This window comes from Giraffa tippelskirchi, chromosome 8, assembly GCF_054371585.1.
Source record: "Giraffa tippelskirchi isolate mGirTip1 chromosome 8, T2T-mGirTip1v1.2.pri, whole genome shotgun sequence".
Lineage (NCBI taxonomy): Eukaryota > Metazoa > Chordata > Mammalia > Artiodactyla > Giraffidae > Giraffa > Giraffa tippelskirchi.
In genome coordinates, this window is record NC_137282.1 from 10,864,685 (window position 1) to 10,885,806 (window position 21,122).

At 36.9% G+C, this 21,122-nt stretch overlaps 2 protein-coding genes across 9 annotated transcripts in view; both read right to left on the reverse strand.

The window, feature by feature from the left end:
• The window catches only part of ADAM32 (ADAM metallopeptidase domain 32), a 252,915-nt gene extending 247,758 nt beyond the window's left edge, over positions 1–5,157 (reverse strand). For all 7 annotated transcript variants that reach the window (XR_014063396.1, XR_014063397.1, XM_081524007.1 and 4 more), the window contains exon 1: positions 5,025–5,157. Coding sequence is in view for 4 of the 7 variants with exons in the window: in XM_081524007.1 (XP_081380133.1) it covers positions 5,025–5,082 (58 nt within the window). In the remaining 3 variants the exon portion in view is untranslated. The remainder of the gene's footprint in view (positions 1–5,024) is intronic.
• Positions 5,158–7,897: 2,740 nt separating this feature from the next.
• Positions 7,898–21,122, reverse strand: part of ADAM9 (ADAM metallopeptidase domain 9) — a 100,633-nt gene continuing 87,408 nt past the window's right edge. For both annotated transcript variants that reach the window (XR_014063399.1, XM_081524013.1), the window contains exons 19-22: positions 16,549–16,690; positions 14,363–14,450; positions 10,911–10,978; positions 7,898–9,352 (exon numbers count right to left, since the gene is read on the reverse strand). Coding sequence is in view for 1 of the 2 variants with exons in the window: in XM_081524013.1 (XP_081380139.1) it covers positions 9,253–9,352; positions 10,911–10,978; positions 14,363–14,450; positions 16,549–16,690 (398 nt within the window). In the remaining variant the exon portion in view is untranslated. The remainder of the gene's footprint in view (positions 9,353–10,910; positions 10,979–14,362; positions 14,451–16,548; positions 16,691–21,122) is intronic.

A 21,122-nucleotide genomic window follows, 5' to 3' on the forward strand; every position in this document is an offset into this window, starting at 1 on the left:
CAATTATTGAGCCAGTACTCTAGAGACCGGGAGCCACAACTAATGAAGCCCATTTGCCCTAGAGCCCATGTTCTGCAACAGGAGAAGCCCACACACCACAACGAAGAGTAGCCCCCGACTCTCCGAAACTAGAAAAAAAACTCGCATGCAGCAATGAAGACCCAGTGCAGCCAAAAATAAATACATAAATAATTTTCTTTAAGTTAAATATAGAATCACTGCATGATCCAGCAACTCCACTTTTGGATATATAAATCTATATAAAGAATTAAAAGCAGGGACTCAAATAAGTACATGGCACACATGTTTATAATAGCTTTATGCATAATATTGAAAAGGTAGAAGCAACCTAAGTATTCATCGACAGATGAATGGATAAATAAAATGAAATACATATTTTTCCATATGTATTTCACACAATGGAATGTTATCCACACTTTCAAAAAAGAAAATTCTGACGCATGCAACAAGCTGGATAAACACTGAGGGCATTATGCTAAGTGAAATAAGTGAGTCACAAAAAAGAAAACTACTGCATAACTGCACTTACATGAGAAAACCAGAGTAGACAAATCCATAGAGACAGAAAGTAAAATGGTGGTTGCCAAGAGCCAAAGGAAGCAAAAAATGAGGAATTAGTGTTAAATAGGTACAGAGTTGCAGCTTGAGAAGATGAAAAAAACGTTCTGGAAATGGATGATAGTGATGGCACAACAAAGTGAATGTACTTAATGCCACTGAACTGTACACTTAAAAATGGTTAGAATGAGTAAAAAATAGAAATCAGAAGGCTGAAGGATACAATAACGGAATTGAAATTTTCAAGAGGTGTTCAACAGCAGATTAGATCAAGTGAAAGAAAGGATCAGAAAACCTGTAGACAGATCAAGAGAATTCATCCAACCAGAGAAGCAAAATATTTTTTATGAATTAAAGAAAGAATGAAATGAATGAAAAAGAGTGAAGACAGATTCATGGATATATGGGACACAATCAAGCAGAGCAGTGTACACATCACAGAAGTCATAGAAGGAAAAGAAGTCAGGGTGGAGGGTAGAACTTATTCAAAGAGGTAATGACTGAAAATTTCTCTCACCTGGGGTAAAAAAATTAACATCCAAATCTAGAAAATCAAAAGAAAGTCAAAAAAGGCATTCAAAGAGAATTACACTGACATACATTGTAACTGCCCAAAAGTAGAGACAAAGAGAGACTCTCAAAAAAGCAGCAAGAGAAACACAATACGTTAGGTACAAGCAGACTCCCATAAGAGTATCAGTGGATTTTTCTGTGAAACCTTGTACACCAGCATGGAGTGGGATAATACATTCAATATATAGTACTGAAAGAAAAAAATTCCACCTAAGAATACCATGCCCAGGCAAAGCTGTCCTTCAGAATCGAAGGAAAGATAAACAATTTCTAAACAAAAGTTAAAGGAGAATGGCCTCACAAGAAATGTTACAGTTCTCTGTACTGAAACGAAAGCACATTAACTAGTAACAGAAAAATATATAAAAGTATAAAACCTAAGGTAAAGCTGGAAAAAAAAAAGAATCTATAAAAATAAAGGGAAAACTGAATACAGATGTTTTAATTAGCTTCTACTTAAAAAAGCAAATATGCAATATCAGTGAAAAAGGGTTAAAATGGTAAATTTTATGTTACATATATTTTATCACAATTTTTAATTACTTGTTTAATGGGTATAGGGCTTCAGTTCTGTAAAATGAAAAGGCTCCCAGAGATATGTTATAGAACAATGTGAATGTACTCACCACTGCTGAACTATACACTTAAAAACGGTTAAGATAGCAAACTTGCAGCATAAAAGGTTAATATACAAATGTCACTCACTTTCTATACACCAGAAATGAAATTGGAATTTGAAATTTAAAACACAATATCATTTACATTAGCATCCCCAAAAGTTAAATACTTAGCTATAAATCTAATGAAATATGAGTAAGAGCTCTGTGAGGAAAACTACAAAACTTTGATGACAAATAGCAAACAAAAAGTTCAAAATCGATATTGTCAAAATGTTAATCCTTCCCCAACTTGTTCTATAGATGCAGTGCAATCCCAATCAAAATCCCACCACGATATTTTGTGGTTATCAATAAACTGACTCTAAAATTTATGAGAGGCAAAAGATCCCAAATAACAAAATCAATATTGAAGAGGAAGAAAATCAAATGACTGTCACTATGTGACTTAAAGACATAATAAAGCTCCAGTAATCAAGATAGTGTAATTTTGGCAAGAGAACACACAAAAAGGTCCCAGAAAAGTAGAGATCCCAGAAAAGTACCTATATAAATACAATCAATTGATCTCTGACATAGGAAAAGGCAACATAATGGAGCAAAGATAGTCTTTAAAAAATGATACTATAACAAATGGATTTCCAAATGCAAAACAAATAATCTAGACACGGGCTTTAACACTTCACAAAAATTAACCTAAAATGGATTATAGTTCTAAATGTAAAATGCAAAATTATAAAACTCCTAGAAGTAAGAGTGAACCTAGATGACCATTGGTATGGCAATGACTTCTCAGACATAACACCAAAGACATGATGCATGAGAAAATAATTGATAAGCTGGACTTCATTAAAATTAAAAACTTTTGCTCTGTGAAAGACACTGCCAAGAGAAAGAGAAGTTACAAACTAGGAGAAAAACATCTGCAAAAGTCACACCTGATAAAAAACTGTTATCCAAAACATACAAGGATCTCTTAAAGCTCAACAATAAAAATAAAAAAAAACTTTAAAATAGGCAAAATACCTGAACAGACACTTCATCAAAGAAGATATATAGATGGTAAATAAGAAGAGTAATGTTCTACATCATATGTCACTAGAGACTATGACATTATATAGTCATAGAGACTATGACCATTCTATACCTATTAGAATGGCCAAACTTAAGAACACAGACAACACCAAATGCTGGCAAAGATGTGAAGTAACAGGAACTTTCATTCACTGCTGATGGGACTATAAATTGGCACAGCCACTTTGGAGGATAGTTTACAAAAGTAAATATATTCTTATCATATGATCCAGCAAAAGCACTCCTTGGTATTTACCCAAAAGGAGTTGAAATCTTATGTCCAAACAAAAACTTGTACACAGATATTTATAGTAGCTTTGTTCTTAACTATCAAAACTTGAAAGCAACCAAGATGTCTTTTAGTAGGATAAATGGATAAATACACTGGTATATACAGACAACGGAATATCACTCAGTGTTACAAAGAAATAAACTATGGAGCCCTAGGAAGAAATGAAAGAACAATAAATGCCTATTACTAAGTGAAAGAAGCCAATCTGAAAGGGCAACACACTGTAAAATTCAACCATATGACATTCTGGAAAAGGTAAAACTGATGGAGACAGTAAAAAGATCAGTGGTTGTCAGGACTTAGGGGGAAGGGAGAGATGAATCAGTGAAACAGAGGGGATTTTTAGGGCAGAGAAACTACTCTGGTAGATACATGTCATTATACATTTCTCAAAATCCATAGAATGTACATCAAAAGCGGACCCTAAGGTAAACTATAGATTTGGTGTGATAATGATGTATCAGTGTGGGATCATAAATTGTAACAAATATACCACTGCAGTTGCAGGATGTCTATAGCAGAGACTGTACACATGTGGGGACAGGGAGTATATGGGAAATTTCTGTACCGATCAGTTTTGCTATGGACCTGAAACACTCTAAAAATAAAGTTCATTCATTTTTTAAAATGGTTGAAGATGGCAAATTTTATGTTTTTTATATTTTATCACAATTTAAAATAATTTAAAAACAAAGATAATACATTTTAAAAAATGGGTAAAATATCCATTAAAGTTCAAAATAGACCAGTGGATTTTTAACATATTAAAAAAAAGTTCATTCCATGTTGTAACTAACCTTTACCATTTATCAAGTGTGTATTTGGTGTAGCAGCCAAAGGGGAATACTGGTAATTATCTGAAAAAGCTCATAAAATACTTCTCCCTTTCCCAACTACATACACTTCAAATAAAACACTTAGCAACAGATCAAATGCAGAAGTAGATCTGAGAATCTAGCTGTCATCTATTAAACCAAACCTTTTAAACAGATTCACAACACCACTCTAAATTCTTTGTTTTGGAAAACAGAGTTTTCATTTTGTTAATGTGTTACTTATATTAACATATAATAGGTCTATTACTGTAACTGACCAGGACCCTATGGGTCTTCCCAGGATAGACCTCCTCTCTGTCTTCTGCCTACCTCTTGTCTACAGAAAAACTGTAGCCAAAGAATAAATTTAATCAGAGAAGGAAGGGTGGGGGGTGGGGAACAAAAGCAAAGGAAAGTAGTCAAGCAAGAAAAAAAAGTTTAGCCATTAAAAAAGGTCAAGGGCCTTCAGTTCCTCTTCAAGAGCTACAGATAATATTCTGAGCTGTAGATAATATCCTTTGAGTGGTTTTGTAGCTCCTGAAACTCCCACCAGGTGGGAGAAGTTAACATGATGTCCAGACCATAGACATGACATAAGCTGCTCCATCTTGCACAATTCCAAGAACGGACATTTTTTGTATTTAACGACAAACTATTATTGTACACAGGGCAAGTTATTTTACTGGAGCAGATGATATCTGAGGAAAATCAGTTTTTTGGAGTCTGAGTTCATTAAGTTTTTGGAGTGCTTTTGAGTGCAACAAATTTTGAGGTAGTGCATAACAGAACTACAAAAAGGGGAGGCTCCCAATTCAGATTTAGAGTCAGGGCATCAGAGATTTGTCCTTGAGCTTATTAAAATTACCTTCCTCTCTCAGGAGTCCCTTCTCTATGCCTACGCAGAGCCTAAAAACGGCCCGGTTCCCTGGTGGGCAAAAGAAACCAAAGACGAGGAAAGAGACTTGAGTGTCCAGTTGCCACGCAGTGTGACCCAAGCAGGTTACGCGTGTAAAGAAGGAAAAGAAAAACATTCTCACTCCCCACACCGGAGTCACAGGGCATCCATGGGCTTACCGGGTCTTGACGTTAGCAAGCCACGGAGCCCCGCTAGCAACATCATTAAGCGGAACATAGCGTGACTTCTGGGCTTTTTTTGAAAGGACACTAAGCCCTGCGACCGTTGGCCTTCGGTGAGCCGCGTTCTCGCGAGGCCACCTACGCGAGAGCTGGGTACTCAGCGCCCCGCCCACCAGTCGCCTGAGGGGCGCGCCGGCTCTCCAGTTCCTTGCGTTCTGGCCTCTGCCGCGCTCTTTTGCGGACCGCCCGCCCTTCTCGACGGCCCGGTCCCCCACCCCCACCCCCAGTTCATCTGAATGTACCAGACCACTCCAGCCCTCTCCGTCGCGGTCATCGTCCTCCCACAAACCTTTTGCTTCTTGTGGATGGACCTAAGAGGACTGACATATTTGTTGTCCGCTGTTTTGTTATCAGACACCACTGGCTGGATATAAAGCTGTGCACACACACACACATGAATTACGCATTCATATTTACTAAAGTTGGGGGTTTTTTTATTGTAAAAAGGGCAGATAGACTTTTTTAAAAAAATAATTCCAAAAACAGGGTGAAGTGAGTAGGTTTTGGTATCTTCAGAAAGCACCTGCCAGGGCACTTTCTATATCCACTGCCCAAATGCACCTTGTAACCAGGCTGCATCTACTTTCCATGTGGTCCGCAGACCGTTGGCTAAAATTCATGTAATGGCCTGCCCTTGTTCAGTTAACTTCTGGGTACAATGAATACTCAGGTAATGAATGAGACAGACAAGATTCCTGCCCATAATTACAGTACACATGTTCCAGTAGAAAATTCTAACCACATTCCTCAACAGAGTATTCAAAATTTTCTCAATTTGTAGCTCAGGCTGCTGCCTCTTTTCCTCTCATTCCCAGTGCCAGGACCACTTACGACTTCCGATCTTTCCTGAATGAAAATTGTCTTATTACCTTGGACTGCAAGGCCTCCTCCCTCCCAGACTCACTCCCCAGTGTCTACCTCTATGTACTATCTTTTAATTCTTTTCAAATTCCAAAGAACGAGTTATCTCTCACATCAATTAACAGAATGGCAGGTACACAAACGAAAAGGTCTGGTGATAACAGAAACTTCACTTGGAGAAACCCCACATCTAAACTCACAGTGGAGATGCAATTTTATGGACGCAAAGGCTTTCAACAGGGTTATTTCAGCCTGAAAAAGAAGGGAATGAGCAGAAACATGGCAATGAAAACAGCTGCCCTCTCGGTATGCACAGGGAGATTGGTTCCAGCATCCCTGGTGGATACCAAAATCCCCAGATGCTCAAGTCCCAAAATTGGCCCTCCGGTTTCCATCTCTGCAGATTCAACCAACCATGGATACTGAACTGTTTTGCCACTGTGGTTGGCTGAATCCACGGATACGAGCCTGCAGATACAGAGCGTCACTGTATTTTTATTGGGAATAAAAAAATCGCTTGTAAGTGAATCTGTGCAGTTCAAACCCATGTGGTTCAAGGGTCAACAGTATACACCTAGCTTGCACCTCAACAGGAACAACCAATGCTGTACTTACACTTCTTTTTGGGTGTAGTTGAGCCAAAAGCTGGTTTCATCTCACTTCACAGCATTAGAACGGTTATAGTAAATGCTTTGACTTGTTAATTGGTGCTAAATATTTTGAATGAATTTTCAGTATCCCGTTTTCCCCTCCTTACTTTCCTGTTTAAATCTTTTAAAATGCAGACTTTATATTATTCTTATTTATGTATATGGCTCTCTCTATAATGGAAGGCATGTCCCATCCAGAATTTATATGTCATATGATCTAATATGGTACCTGCAAGATAGTAGTTTCAGTAAACATTTATAGACTTTTATAAAATCTGATCTGTGCTTAGAAAACCTGGATTGTGTTTAATTATATGGTTAGTTGACCCAGGCATTTGCCTGAAAGAAAGGGAAAATGTAATATCTTGAACAACGTAATAAGCCTGTGAACATAGCCGTACAGTGACACCAAATTTACATATAATTTATCCTTGATTATTAAAACATCTTTAGCAGATGGCAAAGAATACCTTTAATATTTTCAAATTTTGAAGTGGCATCTATGACCAAGAAATTTTATGACTTTTAAAATAACAATCCAAGATAAATCAAGGACAAACCTATATAAAATATATACAAATATATAAATATATATATTATATATTAATATAATATATATATTAATATTTATATATATATATAAAGCATATAAAATATATAAAAAATGCATATAAAAGCAAAAGAAGTTCAGGCTGACCAAATAATCTTTTAGAAAAGCTTATTCCCTCATGGTCCAGCAATTAAGACTGCATGCTTCCACAGCAGGGGGGATGGGTTCAATCCCTGGTCAGGGAGCTAAGATCCTACCTGACCTGTGGTGCAGCCAGAAAAAAAAAAAAAATCCTAAACATTCAAAGATCCAAGGAATTATTTAATCCTGAGAAAGTTTTAAGTTGCAGAGTTAATATTTACCAACTGTAAAATTTCAGTGATATGAATTACAACTGCAAAATTTATGGAACTATATCAGTGACAAACACAAAACTTTTTAGTTGTATATTAATTCATTCAGAGTTTAAGTCGAAATGAAGACTATTTGGGATTGTTTACAATTTTTAACATATACTTGATTGTTAAAATAATGTACCATCTTCAGAGGACTAAGATATGTGTCTTCTTCGAAACCAATCTGTTTTTCTTTCAAACAAAAAGCCTTTGTTCACAATTTGCCAGAAGTCTTGAAAATTAGTGAGATCATATCTGTAAACATTTGACTAGTAGTTTTACCTAAAACTAGTACGTTTTAATTAATAAGGTTATAAATAGCTGAGTATTTAAGAAGTTACTGGACAACACAAATCAGAATTTCAAGTATTTTATTTATTGTAAATCTTATGTTTGTATGTATATATATATACACAAACCAAAAATTTTTTAAAAAACTAAAGAAATTCAGTTAATAAACTTATTAATAAACTTTATTATGAAAGGTTGTGAAAAAATTTTAGGTGCTTAAATTTTCATCATTCATACCATTTCTTCCATAGTAAAAATTCACTTTTTATCACAGCTGAGACAACAACTCACAGATACCACTAATTTTCTTGTACTTATCTGAGAAAACTTTTTCTTTCTCCCACCTAATTTGTTGAAAAATATTAGAATCAACAGAGACATTATCAAGCACACCTTAGTAAATGTAAACATTCAAAAGTATATTAATAGCAATCTTTGAAGTTTCAGATTTTGGACTTAAAGTGCTCATGAGATTCTCAAGTGGTTTTATGACAGCTCAGTTGATTGAAGATATTATAATTGCTCCTGCTTTTTATTACAGCTATGAATCAACAGCATATCTGATTAGTTCTATTAAATACTTCGTACCTTAAAGTTTATAATTTATGTAAAAGGATGCTATGTTTTAACATGATTCATAATAGAAATTCTATTTTTAAATTAACTTGGCTAATATTCATTATCCATAGATAGATCCATGGAATCTATTATCCATAGAATCCATAGAAGCATTTATCCATAAAATGTTCATAAAAATGGAAGATAACAACTGTGTGTATGTATACACATACACACTTTTAGTGTGTTTTTGCACTTTTTAAATAGCATTATGATATCTTAATTGTGTATTTTGTGCATTCTTCTGAATACAGAGTATTCCTTTATTCATGTAGTGAATGAGATACACAAAATTCTAATGTATGATGATTATTAGTCTGGGCAAGATTAAAAATATTAGATATTAATTGGCAGCTAATTAGTTTTCACAGGTATCAGATTATTACATGTTCAACCAGAAACTACACTAATGATAACTAAGGTCAAAATTCAGAGTTACATTTAAGCACATAATGACAAAACTTGAAACAATACAGTTAATTTGAGAATCATTATAATAACATGTTCAAAATAACATAATTCATGTCAGGCGCATTAACCTCACAGATGACTGAATAAAATGTATTCAGTAATGGAAATGAAAATGTTATTCTAAATTCCCTGGCTTTACTGCATTTCTTCTATTTCTCATTTCCCACTACTCAAGTTCTGTTTTTCTGTATTAATAAAGTCTGTTTTGTGGTATTTTGTTTTCATTCACAATTGCAGCAGGAAGAAAGGCTTTTCAAGAAAGTATCAGAAAAAAAAAATATTAGCTCAGTTCCCTGAAGATGTCTGCAAAATGAAAGGCTAAAAAAAAATCAAGTGAGGGAACTATATAAAGGAGGTGGAGGCGGAGGAGCAGGACGAGCAGGAACTAAATTTCCCTGAAATGATTCTTTCGGCTGTGGTGGAGGTGGCCTGTAAAGGGGTAAAAAAGACAGTTAATCGTATGTCTCAACTGAATGAAATAAAGCTACATTCATAACACCACTCTTAAAACCATCACTGAATTTTACCTGGTGAGTATCTGTCTCACAATTTATATATTCTTCTCCTGATGTTCACTTGGATTTCAGTGCATTCTTATCGCATAACAAAGATTATACTGGAGGACACTACTCAGTGTGCAATTCAATTGTAATTTGAAGGACTTTTGGGGGGTGGGGAGGGGTGAGATGTATTATGCAATGCAAAATATTATAATAAAATTTTCTCCTTTCTTGTTGATGCTAAGCCCATACATTGAGTCCTTCATTTTTCTTGTGCTTTTCAGTTCTAGAATTTCCATTTGATTCTTTTTTTAGGTTTTTAAGTTCAGCACATCTAGTTCTGTGCTGAAATTCTCAATCTTGACTACTAATTCTGTGATATGATCATCATAGTTACTTTAAAGTCTGAACCTAATAAATTCTATTACCTGGATACCCTCTGAGTCCACTCTTCTTGGTTTTAGTCACATTTTCTTTTCTTGTATGTCTAGCTTTTTAAATTAAGATAGTGAAAGTGAAAGTTGCTCAGTCATGTCCGACTCTTTGCAACCCATGGACTAGAGAGTCCATGGAATTCTTCAGGCCAGAATACTGGAGTGGATAGCCTTTCCCTTCTCCAGGGGATCTTCCCAACCCAGGGATTGAACCCAGCTCTCCTGCATTGCAGGCGGATTCTTTATCAGCTGGGCCACCAGGGAAGCCCAAGAACACTGGAGTGGGTAGCCTATCCCTTCTCCAGCGGATCTTCATAACCCAGGAATCAAACCAGCATTTCCTGCATTGCAGGAGGATTCTTTACCAACTAATTGGGGGCAAACAGTGAAAAAAAAAACAACCAAACCTGTAGGAAATAAGTCGAGAGTCTGATTCACCCTTGCCCCTGGGTCCCAACACAAAGCCGGGGATATTTGCTAGGGTACCATCTCCCTGGCAGGGCTCCAGTTTTTGTCCCCTCAGCCCTAGTTTGTTGAAAGCTCTCCTCAGCTTTCTATCCTTGCCCATGCAGAACAGGTAGATACAATCTAGGACAGAAAAATGGTCCCAAAAGCTGAGGTCCTCTCTGGAATGCCTTCCTCTCCTAGACCTTAAAAAATAATCCTTCATTTCGTTAGTAGTTTTTTGATGACTTCATATTTTCTTATATTGTCTAGCTTTTCTAGCTGTTGCTAATGGGAGGTCTGGTCAAACCTATGTGATTTGCCATTGCTGGTTGTTATAAAGGTGCTTGCTTCTGAATCATGGATACCACAGGCAACAGCAGCTGTCCAGTGTCTTGTTGGGGCCTCTTTAAAATTTCGTTGTGACACTGCATTAATATGACAAAACTTAAATAAAACCTCTTAGAAGCTTTTCTGCAAACTGTGGTCTATCTATACTGTTGGCAATGAATACCATGTCCTAAATTAAATTACAATACAAGGAAACTATTGAGACATTAACCCTGGGTTCTATCCTGATCAAGTAATCTAAGTGAATTCACTTCAGACCTTGATGGGTACTGATGAGGCTGCCTGGCTCCATAAGTTGGTACTGGAAATCTGTTTGTCTGTATAGGCTAAAAAGAAAAAAAAAAAGTTATTACCACAATGCACTCATCAATATATTTTCTATATAGGTTATTTCCACTAAAAATAATCTATTTAAAAATCAATGAATAGATGACTTATAATCTTAACATTTAAAATATTTTGTTTATTCTACATATCTTTGCCACTGAGTGTAGAATATTTAATCCTTTTAAGCTATAGTTTTTAAATTCAATAGTAACAAAGTATTATCTTGGCTCTGATCAACTCCATTAGTTAAAAGGTAACATATTAATATTTCCTAGGTCAATATATTTTAAATAAAACCTTCCAAAAATGTATTTCCAAACATACACAGTATCTAACTGGTACTGTAAATGCCACTAATTTTCAACCCTCGATTTCGATGTGGAAAACAGGGAACTTTTGTGCTCTGTTGATATGAATGTAAATTGGTACAGCTACCATAGAAAACAGTATGGAGGTTCCTCAAAATATTAAAAACATGACTACCATATGATCCAGTAATTCTACTTCTGGGTATTTATTCAAAGAAAATGAAACACTAACGTATAATTATCTGCACCCCATGTTCATTGCAGCATTAATTATGATAGCCAACATATGGAAGAGTCTAAGGGTCCATCTGTGGCAAACACATGTACATATATATGAATATTATTCAACCACCAAACAAAATGACATCTTGCCATTTGTGACAAAATGGATGGACTTCAGGCATTCAGGCTAAGTGAAATGAGTCAGACAAGGAAGGACAAATATTGTATGATCTCACTTATATGTGGAATCTAAAAATAAACAAAAAAACACCAAATGCTTAGATACAGAGAAAAGGCTGGAGATTGACAGAGGGCAGAGAGGGAGATGGGTAAAAACAGATGAAGGTGGTTAAAAGATAATAATTTCCAGTTATAAAATAAGTCATAGGGATGTAAGGTACAGCATGGTGACTATAGGTAATAATATTTCATCACATATTTGAAAACTGCTAAGAGAGTAAATCTTAAAAGTTTTTATCATATGGAAAACAAATGTGTAACTATGTACAACAATTGATGTTAATGAGACTTACCGTGGTGCTCATTTCATATTGTATACAAATATTGAACTACGTTGTACACCTGAAACTTATATAATGTGATATGTCTGAAAGTGAAAGCGAAAGGCACTCAGTTGTGTGCAACCCTTTGCAACCCCCTGGACTATACAGTCCATGGAATTCTCCAGGCCAGAACACTAGAGTGGGTAGCCTTTCCCTTCTCCAGGGGATCTTCCCAACCCAGGGATCAAACCCAGGTCTCCCGCATTGCAAGCAGATTCTTTATCAGCTGAGCCACAAGAGAAGCCTGTGATATGTCTATTTTATCTCAATTTTTAAAAAGTAGAACAGTGGGGGCATCAGGGATGGGAAATTACTGCTTCACGGGTTCAGAGTTTCTGTATGGGGTAAAGAAAAAGTTTTAGAAATAGACAGCAGTGATGATTACACAACACTGTGAATGTAATTAATGCCACTGAACTGTATATTTAAAAATGGTCAAAATGGCAACTTTTATCGCATGTATATTTTACCACAATAGAAAAGGAAAAAAAAATGTCAAAGACAAAGAATTATATATTACATAATTTCTAATTTGTATATGTAGGGACTGTGTGATCATCCTATATATGTAGAAATATGGAAAAATCTCCGAGACTTATGGTTAACGGAAAAGGGCATAACAATTTTTGTTTCTTTTTTATAAAAGGAAAGGGAAAAGAACAAGGAGATTCCATACATATCCTTCCATTTTAGAAGGATATCTAATCATTCAACCTCCTTGTAATCGGAAAGACTTTAAAAGTCTGACAGTACCAAATGCTGCCAAAATTTACTTTGACAGGAATGTTCATACACCACTGACAATGCAATCACCCAATGGTATAATCCTTTTGGAAAACAATTTGACATTTTCAAGTAAATATTCAAATATCTTTCAACCCAGCAATTTAACTTTGGTATATCCCTATATCAGAGCTCTCTAATAGAATTTTCTGTAACGATGGAAACATTCTATGCCTATGGTGCCCCTACAATAGTGGCCACAGGTGATCTATTGAGCATCTAAAATGTCAGTGAGGAATAGAATTCTTAATTTTATTTAATATAACATAAAATTTAAATAGCCACATGTGGATAGTAACCACTGTACTAGTACCACCCTAGAACTCACACACATGCATGAGTAACACACAGAATGTTCATCTCAGCTTTATTTGTAATAATGAACAATTGGAAACTGGTAGAAGAAAAATGGATTTTTAAACTGTGTGGAATTTATATAATATAATATCAACAGTGAAAACGAATCCATTAGAGCTACATCTATTGATAGAGATAAACCACAAAGCAATGTTAAGGGGAAAAAAGTGTGATGCAGATACATGTGTAAGATAACAAACAAAACATTATACAAAGTTTAAAAGCAGATAAAGCAATATTTTGTTATTTCTTAGGGATATATGCATATTAGAAAAAGTATATTATTATCCCAATACTCCCTAATACACTCCAAAGGACAGTGATTGCTGGTCCTATTGCTGAGACAACTAGACCTATTATTCCAGGAGCTCAGCACCAGATCTTTCATTAGATGTCCTGGGGAAGCCAGGTATTGAAAACAGAAAGATAGCAGACATAGGAAAAAAGAGTGACAGCATAAAACCCAGGTCATTTTCTAGGCTTGGTTTCAAGGCAAGACATTCTCAATGTCTAATGTTTTCCTCCCATCTCCTCTAAGCCAGGGACCCAAGTGCTATTCCATTAACTAACCCAGAGGCCATCTGCAGACCACACTCCTAAATTCTTTGGAAAATATCTATGTTTATTCCTATGTGTGCATGCTCAGTCCTCAGTTGTGTCTGCCTCCTTGCAATCCCACGGACTGTAACAGGCCACGCTCCTCTGTCTATGGGATTCTCCAGGCAAGAATACTGAGTGGGTTGCCATCTCCTACTTCAGGAGATCTTCCTGACCCAGGGATTAAACCTACCTCTGCTGTGTCTCCTGCACTGGCAGGCAGATTCTTTACCACTGCACCACCTGGGATATTACGTAACAATATTTTATGCTTTAAAAATGTGATGTGCTGTGCTCAGTCGCTCAGTCATGTCCGACTCTTTGCAACCCCATGGAATGTAGCCTGCCACGCTCCTCTATCCATGGAGATTCTCCAGACAAGAATACTGGAGTGGGCTGCCATGCCCTCTTCCAGGGGATCTTCCCAACCCAGGGATTAAACCCAGGTCTCCCACATTGCAGGTAGATTTTTTACCAGCTGAGCTACCAGGGAAGCCCTAAATGTGTGGTACCATAATATAATAAAGGAAAAGAATTTTTCATTTAAACTTACAACATTTCTTGGAGGAGTCACTGAAGAAGCAGTTCCAGGAACACTTGCTGGCTGTCTAGAATTTTTTGCTTGATTTTTGGCACCTGATCTGAAAGAGACAATTACTTTTGAGCTAAATTAAGATTAAGACATTTCTACATGACATAGTATTAATACATAGACTTGTATTTTCCCAAATACAGAAGAATGATACTGGTAGTGGCGGTGGTGATGATCATGATGACAGCTAAAATTCGTATGGCATTTTTAACAGTTCTCATCCAGTTTTAATCCTTACAGTACTAGAAAGTTTTATTAATCTCATTTTACAATTAAATAAACTGAAATACTAAGAAATAATTTAGACAACCGGGCCAGTGTTCTCAAACTCCTCAAGTCTTCCTGAAATCAGAGACTAGTAAAATAATATTCTTAGGTTTAAAGTAGTCACTCTGACTATTAGGAAGTCCAAGAGAAGCAAAACAAGCCGGCTGGAAAGATGTCAACTAAGAGTTAGACATTGCCAAAAGGATAGTTAAGTAAGCTAGGTACAGGAGAGAGCTATTTCTACGAAACTAAAATTTCAGAGATGCAGACTAGGGAATTATCTACATGGATTGGTTAGTCTAAAGTGTGAAAGAAAGTTAAGAGAAAGAAAGGATAGAAAGATAAATCTGGGGTTAGTCCCTGGCAATCCAGTGGTTAGGACTTGGTGCTTTCATTGCCAGAGGCCCAGGTTCAATCCTTGCTTAAGGAATCAAGATCCTGCCAAACTACTCAGTGTGGTCAAAAAAAAAAAGGGAGTAGAGGCATATGTCTCAATAAACTATACTTTAAAAACAAAAAGAAACCTACTTCTGTTTTAGAACACATTAAAAAAACAAAGCTAACATGAGGATTCTCTAGGAAATTATTATGCAGTTTTTAAGTAAGGTAAGTGAGAAATAGGGCAATGAAGTAAAGGTTAGCATTCCAGGCAAGATATGAACATTTTGGAATCATGACTACAATAAAAACTAGCTATTAAGTAACTGCATTGTGCTATGGGTTTTATTTGTTAATATTTCCTTATTTAATCCTCACATGAAACCCTCCAGAGATAGGTAATATTATTATCCTCATTGTAGAGGATGTAAACCAAGGCTCAGATACTTATTATTTCTGCTGTTAATTCTAGCAAATGATAGCTTTGCTAGAACTTGAACTTAGGTCTGACTACAAGGTCCATGCTAACACATGCTACATTCCAATGCCAACGTATTAGAAATGATTGTTGAGAGACAGCAGTACAAGAGTCCAACATGTAGACTAGAAATGTCAGGTGTCTGAATTATGACAACCTTTCTTCCATCAAAGATTATTTCTTAAAAGCTGACGATTATATATAATGCATATATATGGAATTTGAAAGATGGTAACGATAACCCTATATGCGAGACAGAATAAGAGACACAGATGCATAGAACAATTTTATGGACTCTGAGGGAGAAGGTGAGGGTGGGACGTTCTGGGAGAATAGCATTGAAACATGTATATTATCATATGTGAAACAGAACACCATTCCATGTTCGATGCATGAGACAAGGGCTCAGGGCCGGGGCAATGGGATGACCCAGAGGGATGGGATGGGGAGGCAGGTGGGTGGGGGGTCCAGGAAGGGGAACACATGTAAACCCATGGCTGATTCATGTCAATGTATGGCAAAAACTATTACAATATTGTAAAGTAATTAGCCCCCAACTAAAATAAATAATTATAAAAAAAAAAAAAAGAAAACACCAAAAAAAAAAAAAGCTGACGATTCATAAAATCTGTTTTCAAAACAGACTTGAAGAATACTTCTAGGAGAACTGATACTGGAAATAGACAAGGAAGAAAAAATTTTAATGGCGTGCAAATCAGAAGTTGTAGCCCCAAATTCTATTTACCCCACTATCCGAAATCAAAGTCCAGTAAAATGAAGCCTAGGGGCCATTTTCAGTAGTATACAGGTTGGTGTCATCATAACCCTTTTCCCTCACCATTATAAGAGGTGGCTGAGTCACCACTTACCCTTTAATTCCTGCTCATCATGTCAAAAGAATAGAGAGATAAACTAGAACCCTAGTTTTAAACTATCTTCTATGATATGATTATCATCATACATAATTAAATTACTTAGTAAGAATTTTAAACGAAAGAATTTAAAAGAAAAATAATCTAAGTACTCATTTGTCTGTGATCTCTTCCTTCTGCAGTAGCTTTTCCGTAGCTGGTCTCTCTTAATGAAGACAAAAACAGCCAATACAATAAGAGGAACAATTAGGAAGAAGAATACCAGGAGTCCATTCCTCAAGGCAGTATTCTTTTCTAGAGAGAAGGAGTTTATATTAATGATAATTAAATTAGAAGTTAACTTGTATGAACTAAAACATACTAGATGATGATACATTTTACATTCATTTTCACATTGTTCAAAAGTCACGCTGATATCAACTGAAAAACACTGAGAAGTCTTACTGACTCCTTCTGCTTATCCACTTCATTTCTGCCTTCCTAAACATACCCACTTTTATTAATTTCTTCTATAATCTTACAGTGTTTCTTCATGCAAAGATAAGCAAGAACAAAATATGTTTTATTGTGAGCCTTTCTTACACAAAAGGTAGCATAGCATAAATGCCATTCCACAACGTTATTTTTTCACTTAGCCATACTATATATCTTCCCAAACTATACACAGAGCACCACCTCTTTTTCTATACAGCTACACAAAACTCCATTGCAAGGATGCCCTGTAGTTTATTCAGTCAGTGAGTACCCACTAATACTTTCATTTTTCCAATCTTTGCTATTACAAAAACATATTACAATGAATAGCCTTGTATACATGTCATATCACATAGATGTACCTATAGAATTTCCCAAAAGTAGAACTGACATATCAGAGGGTAAATGCACTCGTCATTTTTTAAAAGCGTCATCAACTTGTCTACCACAGTGGTAGTTACAAGTTAGCAGGCCATATATCCAAACAAAACTATAATTCAAAAAAGTACATGCACCCCTATATTCTTGACAGTTTTATTCACAACAGCCAAGACATGGAAACAACCCAAATGTTCACTGACAGATGAATGGATAAGTAAGATGTGGTACTTAAATACCATGGAATACGACTTAGCTATAAAACAGAATGAAATAATGCCATTTGCAGCAACCTGGATGGACCTAGAGATTATCATACTAAGTGAAGTAAGTCAGAAAGAGAAAGTCAAATACCATATGGTATCACTTATATGTGAAAACTAAAACATAACAGAAATGAACTTATCTACAAAACAGAAACAGACTCACTCACAGACACAGAGAACAGACTTGTTGCCAAGAGGGACAGGAGGAGGGGGAGGGATAGATTGGGAGTCTGGGATTAGCAGATGCAAAACTATTATATATACACTGGATAAACAAGGTCCTTCTATATAACACCAATACTTTGGCCACCTGATGCAAAGAGCTGACTCATTAGAAAACACCCTGATGCTGGGAAAGACTGAAGGCAGGAGGAGAAGGAGATGACAGAGGATGAGGTGGTTGGGTGGCATCACCAACTCAACAGACATGAGTCTGAGCAAGCTCCAGGAGTTGGTGATGGACAGGGAAGCCTGGCATGCTGCAGACCATGGGGTTGCAACAAGTTGGACACAACTGAGCGACTGAACTGAACTGACTACATAACACAGGAAACTATATTCAATATCCTGTGATAAATCACAATGGAAAAGAACATAAAAAGAATGTATATATTTATATATGTATAACTGAATCACTTTGTTGTATAGCAGAAATTAACACAACATTGTAAATTAACTATATTTCAATAAAATAAATTTTCTTAAAAAGTTAGCATGCTAGCCAGCAATGCACAAGAATTCCTCACAACCTCACCCATAGTCAAACTACTGCATTTTTGCCAAACTGGCAGGTGAAAACTTATATCTTATATGATTTTAATTCAGATTCCTCTTTTTATACCATGATTTGAGCAACTTTTCATGTTTAAGGAAATACTGTATTTCTTTTTCTTCTCAGTCCTTCAACTATTTTTCTATTGGTCTATTGTTTTTTTTTGTTTTTTTTTTTTCCTTCTCAGTTTCTAAAAGTCCTTTATCTATTAGGGAGAAAAGCTTTGTCTATGATATAAGTTGGCAATATTTTTCCCATTTTGTCATTTGTCTTATGGTACAATGCTTTTCTCCATGCATAATTTTATTATTCCAAGGTAGCTAAATTTATCAATCTTATTTTTTGTGGCTTATGGACTTTAAGTCTTATAATTTTAAAAATTCATTAATTAACATTAATTTTGTCTGCTTCATGTTATTCAGTGAAAGAATATAGTAAATATGAACATAAGTGGTAAACTGTGAAATAATCCTAATTTTAAATTTGTAAAAGTACCAAAATTTTGTTTTAAAAGTTATATGAAACTACATAAAATACTCAACACAATTAAAAATAAAAATATGGCAGATGGTCCTAAGATGATGGAGAATTGGACGGGGAGACCACTTTCTCCCCCACACATTCATTGAAAGAACATTTAAAGGCTGAGCAAATTCCACAAAACAACTTCTAAATGCTGGCATTGGACATCAGGCACCCAGAAAGGCAGCCCATTGTCTTCAAAAGGAGGTAGGACAAAATATAAAAGATAAAAAGAGAGGTAAAAGAGGTAGGGATGGAGATCCATCCCAGGAAGGGAGTCTTAAAAAAGAGAGAAGTTTCCAAACACCAGGAAACACTCTCTCCGGCAGGTCTGTGGCAAGCCTTGGAATCTCAGCGGGGAAAATAACCAGGGGGAAAAAATAAATAAATAATTAAACCCCACAGATTACGTGCCTAACAGCAACTCCCAGCGGAGCAGCAGCCCAGATGTGCGCATCCCCCACTAGCAAGCGGGGGGGCTGGACAGGGAGGGGCGGGCTGCATTGCTTTGGGTAAGGACTGGGCCTGAATGCCCCGAGGGCAATGTGAGGGAACTAGCTTGAGCTAGCAACCCAGACTTGGGATAGCTATCCCAGGAAAAGCCTTAACCTAAGACACCACCAGGCCCACTCACAGAGCAAAGGACTGAGCAGAGCTAGCTGGCTGCGGACCAGCCCATCTCCCGATGGAGACAGGCAGGGGAGGGCAGCCAGAGCCGGAAGGGGGCAATTGCAGCCCCAGAGAGGCATCCTATACCAAACTGCAAGCAGACCTCGTTGCTAACCAAGACTTCTCGGGATTCTGGAAGTTCAACACCCGCTGGGAGGGTCGCAGCCAGAGATCAGCTACCCAGAAGAGACACATGGCACATCTGAGAAGGCACACCTGTTGTACACCCAGAAAACCGAGCAGCTGGGACGGGGGAGGGGAAAAGTCACAGCCCCTGACTGCGCTCCCAAACACCTGGTCACCTGAGCTGCTCGGACCTGGGAAGGGCACAAAACTGCAGGCTCAACCAAGTCTGTGCCTTTGTGGAGTACCAGAGAACCTGAACCTGAGCAGCTTAGACCTGGGAAGTACAGGCAACCCCAGGGGCCCTTCTCAGACAGCTCCTGGCAGAGCAACCTAGAGCCTGAGCAGTGTAGACTGGGAAAGCACACACGCCATGAGCCGGGGCAAACCCAGTGTGGCTGAATCACTGGGAGCACATGCCAGTGATATTTGTTTGCAGTGTTCCTCCCTCCCCACAGCACAACTGAACAAGTGAGACTAAAAAAAGTGACCACCACTGCCCCCCTTGTGTCAGGGCAGAAATTAGACACTGAAGAGACCAGCAAACAGAAGAAGCTAAAAGAAACAAAGGGAACCGCTTTGGAAGTGACAGGTGCAATAGATTAAAACCCTGTAGTTAGCACCGAATACATAGGAAGGGGCCTATAGACCTTGAGACGTACAAGCTGGACCAAGGAACTATCTGAAAATGAACTGACCCCACACTGTCTGCAACAGCTCCAGAGAAAGTCCTAGATATATTTTTACTATTATCATTTTTTAAATTTTTAAAACTTTTTTTATTATTATTTATTTTTTTATTTTTTTATTATTTTTAAGTCCCCTATTACTCCTTCAATTTTCATTTTTATAACCTACTATTACCTTGCAAAAAAAAAAAGACTCTATTTTTAAAGCAAACTTCATATATATATATTTTATAATATTTCTGAATGTGGTTTTTTTCTCTCTCTCTTTTTTTTCTTTCTTTCTTTTTTTTTTTTATATTGTATTTTTGAGAATCTAACCTCTACTCTAGATTTTTAATCTTTGCTTTTTGGTATTTGTTATCAAATTTGTATCTTTAAGAACCCAATCTTCAGTACCCATTTTTACTTGGGAGCAAGATCACTGGCTTGATTGCTCTCTCCCCCTTTTGACTCTCCTTTTTCTCCACCAGGTCACCTCTATATCCCCCCTCCCCCTTTTCTTCTCTACCCAACTCTGTGAATCTCTTTGTGTGTTCTGGGCTGTGGAGAACACTTAGGGAACAGATTACTGGCTGGGTCAGTCTCTCTCCTTTTGATTCCCCCTTTTATCCTCCTGGCCACCTCTGTCCCCTTCCTCCCTCTTCTCTTCTCTGTGTAATTCCATGAACATCTCTGAGGGATCCAAACTGTGGAGAGCACATAGGGAAGTGATTACTGGCTAGCTTGCTCACACCCCTTTTGAATCCCCTCTTCTCCTCCAGGTCACCTCTATCTCCCTCCTCCCTCTTTCCTTCTCCATGTAACTCTCTGTATCTCCCCGGGTGTCCCTCACT